Source organism: Centrocercus urophasianus, unplaced genomic scaffold (assembly GCF_019232065.1).
Source record: "Centrocercus urophasianus isolate 14NV4802_14NV808 unplaced genomic scaffold, USGS_Curo_1.0 seq_14, whole genome shotgun sequence".
Taxonomy (NCBI): domain Eukaryota; kingdom Metazoa; phylum Chordata; class Aves; order Galliformes; family Phasianidae; genus Centrocercus; species Centrocercus urophasianus.
The window spans coordinates 43822198-43835865 of NW_024884586.1; the positions used below are offsets into that span (position 1 = coordinate 43822198).

Consider the following 13668-nt stretch of genomic DNA (forward strand, 5'->3'; position numbering starts at 1 on the left):
AGCAAACAAACAACTGTGGTTATTGTCCCTGTGAGTTTATCTTTTGACTTCAACTAAAGGGGCAAAGTCCAGGTAAGTGAATTAATTAGACCATATGCATATTAACATGTAAAATTAAGATTCCTTTCAGCATGGACATCTTACAGATACCCAGTAGTACCTGCTATAAACGTTTCTTTATATTTAATTAGTCGAATACAAATATGTTATGGTTATTTTTATGTAATTTCAGTTTGATCTGCAAACCGAGATCTGGAGTTGTTCCTAAGTGGTATGAGAAGCCATATGCATGGAATCAAGTGAGTGTAGAAATATGACTTGAAAAAAAGTAATTAAAAATATGAAAAGGAACACGGTACCCCAGCATGTTCAGTTGAGGGATCAAAAGTAAATTTTCTTTGGAAAGATGTCTCTTGATGCTGAGGGGAAAAAATGCATTGAATTTAAAAGATTTGCAGAATCAAATTTCAGGCATCCACAACTGTTGTGTTTGTTACCATAGTTTTGTAAAATCAGTTTTTTTTTTAAAAAAAGTAGCTTTATGTATATAAAGATTCAGACGTTTCAGGCAGAACACTTCATGTTTGTATCTCAGTTGAGATTGTAGGGGCAGCTTTACCTCTGAATGTTTGAATTTTGTATTCTTCCTATTGAGTAGCATTACATTTTTTTTCTTCATTTTTCTTGTTTAAGGCTTATTGGATATAGTGCATTTTAGTTTTGTTTTGGATTCCAGGTGATTTTCCCTCTTAAGCTGACAGAAATGCTGCTTGTTTTGGAATTGGTGTGATGGGATCAGAAGGTAGTTTCCTCAAAATCTGGGAGGGTTCCAACTGGAAAGTACATCTTCCTAATCTATTAGGAATCTTACTTACCTTTCTAAAAAGACATCTGCAGGTCGCTGGATTCCTGATGTGGGTGTCATAATAAACAACTGCATTTTCTTACCTAGATGGAAGTGATGAACTGCTGAGTGCAGCAGTAAGACTTCCCTATGCACCCTCCCAATCCCTCTTACAGCCCAACACTTATAAATGAGAGATTTAGGTTTCTTTGAAAAGAATGGGCCCAACAGCAGTGAGTGCTTGTCCACTGTTGTCGAGTTTCTAGTATGCATCCAGTGAGGGGTTGGAGTGTCTTGATATCGTCTTGTGCCAAACTATTTTTGGTTTTATATCTCAACCTTGTTTTTCTTTGCTGTATTGCCAAGACAATCTCCTACTCTCAGCCATGTTAGAGTTTAGCTTTTTATAACTAGGTAATGTATAAACCTTACATCAGGATTTTCCCCATTGCATCTCAAGTGTGAGGGGGTCTCAGGACATTGTCATTACATAAAATACTACATATAAAGCCTTGGAATTGGTTATGGAGTGGTATTCTCATTTCAGAGTAATAGCTCTTATGCTGAAATGTGTAGCATGTTGAAATGCTTGTATGGTTTGAAATAGTCAAAACTTTTCAGAAGCGAAACAAGAATGTATTTTATTTAACTGTGTTTCATAAGAGAGCACTTACAGGACTGTATTCTAACTTACGTTTTTCTTTTGATTAGGTGGACTCAGATTATATTATTGACCAATCTGAAAAGAAGCATAAAAGAAGAGATGGTCTTTATCAGCTGCATCGGCTTGTCATGTTGAATGTTTAAGTATTGCTGAAGTCTTTCAGAAGAAGAAATAACACAGCCAGTTTAAAAATGTTCTGTCTTCTTTATATAACTGTTAAACATTTGTTTCACAAGATTGTTCTTTAAGATTAGTGGATCAAAGCATAGCTTAGCATGTTTGTATTTTAAAAGCAGAGGTACAATGACCTCAAGTAGATACACTTATTTCATAGAGCAGGATGCAGTTTTCTGTTTAATAATAGTTCTGAGCTGGTTTGTCACAATGCATGTGAAAGACAAAATAAGTTAGCTTTAATTGTTCATTTTGTCTGAAAGCTCATGAGCCATGGGTGATGATTCAGTCTTGCAACTGAAAGTTGCATTTTCTTATTCTTTTTGTCGTTGCTTTTTGATTGATTTATTTTTTTTAAACCTAAAAGCTTGGGATGAAAGGAAGCTGAATATTTAGGTTGTATTCCAATCAAAAGTACAGCTTTATGTCAGTTGCAATCTTTCATTAATTTTTCTTACAACAAAATAAAATGCATGGTTCCTTTTCCTTTGTGGCAGAAGAATGCCTTTGAATTACTGATTATTATTATTATTATTCTTTTTCTGATTCGTGAGATCTTTAGCTCTAAAAATGAGGTCAGTGGTTTCAGAATAAAATGTTGAAGTGAAGTAAAATGGGTTTATCTGTTCTGTTGTGCAGTCGTGCTTAATAGAAACTAAATTTAGTTACTAATGCTGAGTGATTGCATTCATGAAATACATTAATACAAAAGCAGTATTGGAGAGAATATTCATCTTTTCAGTCTTAACTCAGCGATCTGAGGACCATTTAAATCCAGCTGTCTTCTGAAGAACGGACATCATCAGTGGTCACTGTTCTAAATAAAAGGCAAGCAGATCTGGGGAATGTGAGGTGATAAACCATAGGATCATAGAGTGATAAAATCATAGAATGGCCTGGGTTGAAGAGGACCTCGAAGATTATCTAGTTTCAACCCCCAGTGCTTAAACTAAGTAGTTATTTTAAGCTGCACATGGAGTCAAGAGGGGCAGCTGTGTATTGAACGATTTCAGTAGCTGCTTATGAGCATTACTTCCTCATCCATTGTAGTGATACTTGTGAATTATAAAACATCACACTTTGTATTGTGATGGGTTTAATATGAAGACATTTATTAAGTGCCTTAGATGGTATTTCTCAACAGTGTTGTGTCCAACACAGTGTTGTGTGTTGCAACTGAGCACCCCTGAGGGCAAATGAAATTGAGCCATGTCCAATCTTTGCTCTGCCTGGTTAATGGTAGGAAGCTCTGTAGGAAAATGCAACGTTGCAATACCAAAATGGATGGTATAGGTAGTGTGATTTCTTAGGATTCTTCATAAGTAACACTGAATTCAAAAGTTGACAGAGGAACAGTGTGTATCAGTTATATTCTGACTTTGTTTTTAATACATTGGTCGTCTGTCTTGCTGTCGTGGTGAGTTTGTGTGCACGTGCTGCCATCTGCTGGTGTTATTCGTGTGCATATTGTTGCCCTTTGAACTTCCACTTGTGTGATGTAATGCCTACACAAAGAGGTAATGGCTCGTGTCCTAAAGAAAAAAAGCTGAGAGGTTTCTGCTCTTGTTCTTATGAGTAATGGAGTAGCTACCTCCCCTTCTGCCCAGTCCAGTAACCCATAATCTGCCTGAGTAACTGAACTGGCTTTGTTTGGTTGGGGTTTTTTTGCTTTTTCTTTTAACTCCTATAACAATTGTTTTGAACTATAGCAGCTGTTATTCCAAGTACACAAGAATTGCTGAAAGGCCAGAGAAACATAATCTCTGATTCCTAAATTGGTTCATTATAGTACTTGTAAGCACTTGCTTTATGGTTATTTCAAGATAGAAAAGTTTTACAAAGTGAAGGAGAAAACTATATAATTACTAAAAATAAGCAACAAATCTGGACATTCACATGGCCCCCAGTGAATTATCTTCCTTTTTGTTAACTTTTTACACAGCCATGGAGATGATTTTTTCAGGGAAAAGAATTGCGGAGAGACAGCACAGATGTTGCTGCTTATAACTGAGGGTCAAACTTCTGAGGTTTGTGGATAATCTATTTGATCTTGAGGAAAAGAAACACAGTCATGCACAACCAGTAGTGAGACTGTTCAGGCCTTTTCAGTTGTAATTTTATTGCAGAAGAAATAGCGTTCACTCAAATGAAGATAAATTTAGAACTGTAGCTCTGATCCTTCAGACTGCTGGAATGTTTGCACTGTAAACAAGGCAGTCTGTTCTTTGGGCTGCATTATCCTGTGTATCTTTAAAACAGAAGCAACTCGCCGTGCTGAGGGCTGTGTACACTTGCCATACTCCTTAAAACAGATTCGGATGAAACTCCACTCCACATACAGATGTCAGAAAAAAAAGCCATGCAAATTGGGATTCATGTTAGAATTACAGTTTGAGCCAAGATGTAAGCATTAACATAGGCTTGAGTGAGTTATAATCATTTCCAAAATCAGTAACAGCACCATTTCAAGGTGTAATAGGTACAATGTTTGGTTTTTTTCCATCTACCTTAGTGCTTAGAAAGGATCAGAACTCAAAACAGCATTGCCTTCAAAGCATAGTTTTACTTGGAGTTTTCTTTCTGTAAGGAAAGAGGGCCAGTGTGCTTCAAACACTGGTAGCTGCTTGCTCGTACCCTCCCAAAAGAACAATGACTGCTTTCTCCTCCAAAGCACTTTTTCATGCAGTGCTTATGAAACTTGTCTCGAGTCTCCTTGCCCTGAGTGCTGCATAAATAATTGTGATGGGTTTCTTTTTCTCTGCTGTGTTTGCTCTTTCCACAAAGGATTTTTAAGTCTTACCTCACCTTTTTTTTTTTCCCGCCCCAAAGACAGAATAAAAGACCTAGGAGTGACTTTCTCCTTGAACACCTGTGCTTAAAAAAGGAAAGATGCCCCCGTCAGCAATGTTTAAGCATTAAGACAGACACACACACACACACAACTGTAGAGAGTTGCTTTGCTTTCTCTAGTTAAAACCATAGATCTCTGTGAGTTTAACTTTGCCAATGTTTGCTGTCCAGACCAAGTTTTCCTGCCCGCTCACCAGTTAAGATTGAAGAAACCTGCTTTAAATCTATTTCACCTGTTCTTTAAGAAATAGGTATTTCTTGGATTTTATTTATGCCATAGAAGTTAAGAAGGCTGAGAGTATACTAGGAAAAAAATGTGATTGCTTCCAATAGTTTTAATAATGACTAAGAATTAATACTAATTAATACTTAATAACTAGAATATTTACTGAAGGTAATGTGTTCATACAGTAGCTGGTAGTGACACTCATGCAATTCAGTGGCAGTGCTACAGGATGGAGAAGTGTACAGAGGAAAGCCTGGTACATGCGAGCTTCTATAGAACACAGCAGTGCTCCTCTGAGTAACAGATTTTTACTCTCTTACTAAGTGGACACTTTCAGCAAAAGTATTCAAACGATCATAAAATGATTTTAGAAATGAATGTTCTGCTGTACTGTGTTGTAAGTGTTTGTATCAGACAAAATGGAACAGAAAGGGCTTCTTGAACAATTACTGCTGCATGTATTCAAGATGGTAAGTAATACACAAAACTGTGTGCTTCTGGAGCTGATCACACAATGATGATGTGATGATTATTTTAATATTAAAATGCAAGCTTTTGTCTTTATTGCTGCCCAACTTCACACTATGGCTTTTTCAGTTTGTTTGAGATTTGTTTTTTTTTCTGCTACGTCAATATTGACTATTATGATTGCTTGGAAACTATAAATCCAGGTATTCAGACTCTCTAGCTTTTTTTTTTTTTTTTTTAGTTTATCTCATGCCTTATAAGTATTGATGTGCTGTCAAATTTAGCTGGCTGTCTTTAGAAAGTTTTTGCAGTTCTGAATCATTTCAACCTCTAGTTTTAAAATCCGCAGTAGCTCTTGTCTGAAGGAAATAAAAAGCTGCTGCAAACTGTTCTGAAACATACAGAGACTGGCTTAGAGTTACAATCAAAAGGAACCTTGAGTCTAAAGGAGGCATTTGCAGAAGAACTACTATTGACATCATTCTGTTCTTCAGTTGTTATAAAGCAAGTTAGAAACTAAGGGAAAAGTGTGGAGTCTGTTGTAAAGGAGCAGCTGCAGAGTGGCTTTCTGTCTTTCCGTGTCAGGAAAACAGGTGTGAATTCCCTTGATTCAAGCAGAGGTGGGACGTTGCACAGGAATCCGGGTCTTGTGGTTCAGTGCCCCAGGTTATCAGGTGGAAGGAGGGACATGGGTGGCCACTGGCAAGCAGTCCGGTTCATTATGCAGTTCTGAATTGTCAGTGGCTGATGGTTAAACGCCAACTAATGGTTTAAACAAACAAATAGACCCCTACAACCTCCAGCTTAGGAGTGCAGTAAACACCCTAACAGCTGCAATTAAACATTATGCTGCTTTTAAGAGCTCCAGCCACCTTAGAGCCCTGCTAGTTGTCAAAGAACAAACTGCCAGCAAAGCGGTCTATTGGTTACAGTATGCTCCACACCCTCAGTGGGCTGATCTCATTCACGTGCCTTATGAACTCACTCTGGCACTTGTTCACTTTTACTGGTTGTATGCCTGAATGATTTTTTAATATTACTCTGTTTTTCTAAAGCCTTGAAAAAAAACAAGTCAGTAGTGTATCCTGCCGGCAGTCTCTGGGGTTCTGTTATCATGAGGCCTCTGACTCATGCCACATGGTACTTGTGTATCTTGTTTGCTTTATTCTAGTTGTGTTTTAGCCCTTAAGTCAAACCATGTATGTTACGTTGACTGCCTCTATATACAGCCTTGCCAGCACGTGCAGCCTGTTGTTAGGTGATGGTGTTGAGTTCTAGGATATGTTGCAAACTCAAGCCTAGAAACTTCTTACCGAGTCATTTGAGCACTGCTTTAGACTGTCTATGGCTGGTTGTTACGCTTTGTATCACAGGTGGTCATTGCAGCCATATTCCAGCAATACCCTGTATTCCATCGTGTGACCATTTCTTTCTTCTTGAGGAATGAGGATCGTCAGATTGACATGTACGCTTCAGGCTTGTAGATGTCCTCTTGAACTGATGTGGTTACAAGGCTCATGGCTGAGGAGGGATGAGAGTACAAATGGAAGGGGAAGAGGGAGTATTTATAGCATAGCGAGTCAACCATTCACAAACAAGATTTCCATAAGGTCCAAGCCCTCCTATGTACTTAACTCATAGAAAAGAATAATCTTGTCTGCGGCCCAAAAAAAGAGTAGTAGAATCATAGAATAGTTTGGTCTGGAAGGGACCTTTAAGATCATCTAGTTCCAAGCCCCTGCTGCAGGTAGGAACACCTCCCTCTAGACCAGATTGCTCAAAGCCCCATGTGTGGAGATGAAGACTTTTTCCAAAGCAGTCTGTGTGTATGTATCACACTGCTTCAATCTAGTGATTGCTGAAGAATCAAAAAAGATCACCAAATTCCTCCTTAAGAGCTAGTAGCCATAGAGATGATTGCAATAATGTTTAAAACCTTGGTTGCTCAGCTGGTCTAAGAACCAGTATTTTTCTTTCCAGACTTCAGCCAGCTACCTTTTTACCATTGATGTCGGGTAAATGGGAGCAGCCAGTGTTGCGTTGTTGTTTGTATGTAGTAGGGGTACAAGAAGGTAATTGTTTTGGAAGATATGTATTTCATATGTCTGAACTAAAGGCTGAATCCTAGATCTGCTGAGGAATGCCCTTTTTTTTTTTTTTTTTTTTTTTTCCTCATTTGAATATCCAGAGTATAATCTTATATTAAATGCTGTTTCATATATAGTGAATGGTACAAAACGCACTTGAATACTTCTTTCATTGATGAAGGCTGTGTGATCTTTGTGTTGCTACTACGTTTGTTGAATATCTGGTGGTTGCAGATCAGAAGTCTCATGGCCAAGTGCAACAGTTTACATCATGCTGATATGGTGCTACTCCACTGAGGAATGCAGTCCAGTTAAACTGTAAAAAGGAGAATGAGGGTTTGTTTGTTTTTTCCTTTATGAGACTGCAGTACAAAGAACTGATTTACAGGATATGGGATCCAGTTTCAGCTTGTCACAGGTCAACCTCATTTCTAAAAAACAGAATAAGGTGTTGAGCCCTGGTGTTACCCACTGCAGGTACAGTAGTTTCAAATAAGATGTGTGAGTTCTAGGGCAGTTGAAAATATTCTCTAACAAAAATAGCCTTTTTGGGTGAGTCACATCTTAATCATCTGACATAACAGAAGCCTATCATCAAGTTTAAAAAAAAAAAAAAACAAAAAAACATTAAACTCAGTTGAAAGAAAATTTTGTTTTAGTTTCATATCCAGAAATAATCTGAATATTTTTTTTTCTGCTTTGCATGTATTGTCCTATGAATGGAGTTGTTGGGTGAAGGACTGCCCACCCAGTCCAAGTGCTGAGAGCTTAACTCCAGAGTATTTACCCAGCTAAGTTCCTCAGTTTCTTCAGCTTAGAATGGTGATAACACCAACATATCTCGCAGGGCATTATAACATGTGCATGTATAGATGTTTTAGCAGTGGGTAGTAATATGTGAGAATATTCAAGTGATTTTACTATAAGGCAACACAGTAAAGATGATTTGAGCAGTAGATATTTTGCATTATCTTCCTTAGCAAACTGTAATGAATATTTTTTGTAGAGTTTGAAATGGGGCTCAGGGGTAAAAGCCCGTATGGTTTGTGCAGTGAATTGTTGTACTGTTACTTATCAGAAAGCAGTGACTGAAATATGTGAGCAGTCTTCACTTAAAATTATTTTTTAGAAAGGAAAACTGTCCTGAAAGGCTGCTAAGTACTACCTTGTAGCAGCGTTCTTTGCTGTCTGTTCACGGTTTGAAGTTTTTTGGTGTGTGTTGGTTTTTGTTGTATTTTTCCTCGGCTCCCACTTAGACTCACTTGGCAGACTTCCTAATCCTGTTTGATTCACAATGTTCGGAACAACTGTGACAATGCTAACTAGCAGGACATTGCGTCACTGGGCTGATTTTTATTATTTTTCTCTTCCCAACCTCAGAGCTAAAGGTCATGTTGACAGATTGCAGGGCTGGTACACGACTGCTGGAGCAAACCGGCTGCGATGGCAGGAACTCCTTCCAGCTAGTGAGTGTCACTGTGCTCCTTCTGATCTATTGGATGCTATTAGCTGTATAATATTAAATTAACACTTTAATGCCCCCTACACTGCATGATGTTTTGATGTGGAATACTGAAACCCGAAAAAACAAACAACGTAAAACCATGACAACCTCTTTGCTTTTCTGATTCCAAAACTCCCTGCTTCACACTCCTCACAGCTTTGGATCTTGTGTCTGTTAAGTCACTCAAGGCCATTATTCCTCTCTGCTTACAAGAATATTATTTGAAGTGTAGTCTTGCCAATTAAGTTTCCAGGGAGACTTTTTGATCCTTCCAGGTTTACACTCTTAAGACATCTGGGAGCTTTTGTTGAGCTATTGGAAGAGTTAGAATAAACCCATCTTGGAATGGACAGCTTAAGGTTGTATTGCCTCCCCTGTGATGTTCTGTTACTTGTGACATCATTTCAGGGAAATACATCTGTTGCAACTCCTTGTGCTCCATAATTGTTTTTCTGTTGTCAACATCTTTTGTTTAAGTTGAGGTGTTATTCTTGTGTTTTCTTTAGACTGTTTCTATGGAGCTGGTACCCATCCATCCATCCATCCGTTTATGCAATGAGTCATTCTTATGCTAGTTTTCAATTTACTTTAGATCCATGAATATCATTCTTAACAGTGCAGTACAAAGTAAAAAATGATTATCAGGTGCATGCAGCTAACAGTATACAGTTGCAGTTTTATATATCTATAATGCATAGATACAGGCTTTTTCATGGTGAGAAGGGAGATGAGGGCTGTGCCTGGCTCGTTGTTCTGTGCAAAGGGCTGACTTGATTGCACAGCAAGGATCTGTCTCAAGGCTTTTTGATAGCTTTCCAGTCTATCACTGACTGTTGGGTGGCATCATCCCCATGATCGGTAGCAGTAGGCACTAAAGACCACAGGAGGGAGGAGGGGGTGAAGCTGCCTTCACAAAGTGAGAAGTTTTCATCATAGACCTGGTTCTCCTGAGGGACTTCAACCACCCCAGCAGCTGTGGGGAGGACAGTGTGGTGAGGGACAAGCAACCCAAAAGATTTCATGGATGCCAGGGACAGCTTTCCAAAGGGAAAGCAAAGTTACATACTGAATGTTTATTTTATTCTACCTGCAGCACAAGCATGGCGCTGTGCCTGTACTTGCCTCTAATGTAATAATGCACTACTGCAACTGCATTTTAGGTGAATCGTTTCATACTAAGTCAACTTTGAACAACAGAAGTAATTCAAAGAGCATTTAAGCTCCTTCTCCACCCACTTCTGTAAAGTGAAGATGTCAATCCAATAGATTGCTCTTCTGATTGCTCTGTTTGGTTTTTAAAAACAAAAATCTCAAATGCAGGGAATGGCACTGAGAGACGTGGTTAGTGGGCACTGTGGGGATGGGTTGATGGTTGGACTGTTTGATCTTGGTGGTCTCCTTCAACCTTAGTAATTCTATGAATGCTTATACTATAGGAGACAGAACTATGCAGTGAAATTTTCAACCGTATTACTGATTTCTAAGGATAAAGACTGAGTATCTGAAAGAGGCATCTTACCTGTACCAGTGGGTGTACAGACAAGGATGTCAGATCTGTGGAACTGCAGATCATACACAGATCATGCACATAAATCATACCTCTCTAGCTCCTTTACCTGTACAATTGCTTTCTAGTGCAGATGTCAACTAGACAATAGACCTAGACACTAAAAAAAAATGGCCTCAACTTGTATTTAGCTTTGAAGCATAATGCTTCTACTTCAGAGATGAAGAGGGGCTTGTATGTCTGGAAGCCTAAGAGGACTATTACAGGAAATTGTAGGAGAACTTGAGAAACACCTAGCCTGTTGTTGGTCACAGGTGATGTGTAAGCTGAAACTCAAGTCTATAATGAACCAACCAGAATAGGTTGGAAACCAATTTTTTATGATCCCTATATTGGCAGTTCACCAATATTTCATTGTTAGGATATTTATTACAAATACAACACTTGGTTGCATGTATGGAAACAACCTCGCTATGCGCTTCACTCAGAAGAGAAAAGCAGGAGTATATTTATTGATATAATATAATGTAGTGATTTAACTGTGACGTAATCAGGTTTGACCAACCAGATGGCTGGATACACCCAATTTTTTACTGCATAGCAGGTCGGATTAAACACACACATAGAAAACTGTCCCACTGAGTCATGAGGGTTAGAGTGGACCCCTATTGCTTTCAAAGCCCCTGCAACCACAGGGGTGAAGAGTCTAGGTGTGGCTGGATCCGCTCCTAGCCCCAGACTTGATCAGCAGTTTGTGTCTAAGGGATCATATGTGCACAAAGATGCAATATTAGTAAAGCTAACAAAATCTAAAACAAACAGTCACTTGCTGTGGATCTGTATCAGCAAGGTGTCTTGACATCAAGGTGTCTGGGATCTCTGTGCAGGTGTAACCTCAGAAGGTGTCCATACTTGAGGGGAGATCCCATCATGCAGCCGTGGCCATGCAAGAGAGCTCAAGGGGACCGACTGTTGGGCTGGGCACTATTTTTGGGGTAAGACGATTGACTCCTAGTCATACTTTTAGGTGCCTGCTCAGATGGCCCTCAGCTCTTGAACCGGATGTCTGCTATCACTGCTATCAGCCCTCCAGTTTGAGACAGATCTGTGCTTGTTAATTTGTTTTAGAAAGTGTGTTATCAGTGGTGTCCATCATCATCTTCCTGTGCAAGGTGAAGGATGCAGTTGGGGAACAAGGAGGGGCAGCACTGTCACACCAAGCATCTGTGCTGACCGTGAGCCTGGTTTTCCCCCTGTACTTTGGGAGGGGCTGAGCAACAGGCGCTGTAACTGGTGTTCCGGGATAACCGTGTGGTAATGGATTGGCAGGAGATAGCAGTCCCTTAGGGTGAATGTCCTCAAAGGAACACGAGCTCAGATGCACGAGTCTGTGGGCAAAGGTACAGAGGGATGCTTGATTTAACTGAGAGACCTATCTGGCTTTGCATTCTTCTGCTGTGTTGCTTGTTTCGCAGCTCTTACCTTACTGCAGGGCGAGAATTCCATCCCAACCCTGCCCGCTGTCAGCAGGCAGTACTGTCCCAGGTCTCCTATTTGTCCTGCGGCTTGATGCGCTGCTTGAAGGTGGATCTTCATTCCTTTCTTGCGAGAAAACTTGCAGGAAAGCGATGCTTCCACTTTAGGAAGCGGAAACGGAGGGCGTAAGCAGACACTGGGAACGAGCCAGGTAAGCACAGGGCTTCCCGTCCTCACTTTCCGGAAGGACAAGGGGAAGATCCAGCCCTCCCCGCCCGTACCCCGCACCGAAGGGGCCGTGCCGCGCCTCGCCCCCCGCAGCCAGGCGCGCTCCGGAGGCGGCGCAGCTCTCCCCGCCTCTCTGGGCCCCACCCCGCTGCCTGCCCGGCCGGCGGGGGGCGGGACGGAGGCGTCCCCCGGGCCGCCCTCTTACTCCCCTTTTCGCCGGAGGTAGCGGTTCCTCGGGGTCGGGATGGAGGCGGCTGTGGCGCGGGGCTCGCTGGGCAGAGCGTTGTCCGGCACCCACCGCCAGGATCTGCCCGGCTGTAAGGCCGTCAGCGAGGCGCGGGTGCTGGTCATCAATACGGGCGGCACCATCGGCATGGTGCAGGACGACAAGGGTGAGCGGGGCGAGCCGGGCTGCAGCCGTGAGGAGCAGCGTTCTGCGGGCGGAGGGCAGGGGAAGGGAAGGGAAGGAGGCCGCTCCTTGCGCCAGCTAGAAGCCCGGCTTCTAGCGGGCGAGCGGCACCAAAACGGGATCCTTTCTTCTCAAATCCCGCGTCTGTACCAGTGGGAGCGCATCCTTGTGAGCAGCGGCCCCTGGGCTGGGAGCGGCAGGGCACAGAACAACGTGTTTCCTGCAGCGCCAGTCCTTTCTCTCCACGCTCGCGCGCTGAAAATGAAACCAGCTTTGTTCCACAGCTCACGTTGCGTATTTTTTAGCCCCAAAAGAATCTTCCCGGGCTCCGTGGCACGTAGGGTGATGCCGGGTTGGGGGTGTGGAGAGAATGGGAGTAGTTTGGTTAGGATGAACTGAACATAAGTTCTCTTTTCTTATTTCATTACTTGGTAGGCAGCGCAGCGTCCCAGGGTGGCTGTAAGCTTCCAGCAATAGATCTAAGGTGCTCCTGTTACCTACTGCAGAGTTTCACGGTTGAAATAACATCTCGGGTACGCATCTGTAGGTTTCAAACACTTGGGGCTTCACCTCTGAGTTTTCTACGCTATATTTGTTTCCTTCCTTCTTAGGCAATTGCTGTTTCTTGTTACTGTAGGGCACATGCTTCACAGCGTTGTTGTGCTTTGTTTTTTATGGCTGTTGTCACTGTGTTTAACCCTTGAAATGAGCCTGAGGAATGACAGTTGCAAGAGGAATCCGTGTTTCGAGTGACACGTGGTCACTTTCCTCTATTTGCACTGCTGCTAACATCATTTCCTATTTCTGCTGGCTCAGTTTCCCAAACACCTTAAAAAAAAAGTCTCCATTCTTTTATGAATGAACTCCACAGCCTCTTTGGATTGTGTGCTTTATTTCTGTTGCCCAACATGTGTCAATCATTACAGCACATGCAAACAATCTGACAGTTCTGATCCAATGCTGCCGGTGTGCTGCATCCCGCTGAGGGTTCCGCCTGCTTCTTCTGCACAGATCCAGCAGCAGAGCAGCTGGAGTGCCTCTTTAAGAGTATTTGCCAGTCCATCGTGTTTAAACTGAAGCTGGTGAAAGGGCATGAGAAAAGCAGCATGCTTAAAAGGTTGGAAAAAAAAAAAATCCTCAATAATATGCTTGTTTCTTTTATTAATCAATACCTAGAAAACACCTGCTTAGAACCATAGCTCAAGCTGTGTTTTATTTCAAGCAAAGTAAA

The 13668-nt window shown here is 41.4% G+C and overlaps 2 protein-coding genes across 4 annotated transcripts in view; both read left to right on the forward strand.

Annotated features, from left to right (window-relative positions):
• The window catches only part of TDRD9 (tudor domain containing 9), a 51138-nt gene extending 48967 nt beyond the window's left edge, over positions 1-2171 (forward strand). The window contains exons 35-36 of the mRNA XM_042813614.1: positions 233-299; positions 1556-2171. Coding sequence (XP_042669548.1) covers positions 233-299; positions 1556-1651 — 163 coding nt within the window. The 3' untranslated portion in view covers positions 1652-2171. The remainder of the gene's footprint in view (positions 1-232; positions 300-1555) is intronic.
• A 9815-nt stretch (positions 2172-11986) lies between these two features.
• ASPG (asparaginase) overlaps positions 11987-13668 on the forward strand; it is a 44331-nt gene continuing 42649 nt past the window's right edge. For 2 of the 3 annotated variants that reach the window (XR_006168032.1, XM_042814025.1), the window contains exon 1: positions 12259-12420. Coding sequence is in view for 1 of the 3 variants with exons in the window: in XM_042814025.1 (XP_042669959.1) it covers positions 12273-12420 (148 nt within the window). In the remaining 2 variants the exon portion in view is untranslated. Of the gene's footprint in view, positions 12012-12258; positions 12421-13668 lie in introns of those variants that run through there. The other variant, XM_042814026.1, reaches the window with a different exon arrangement.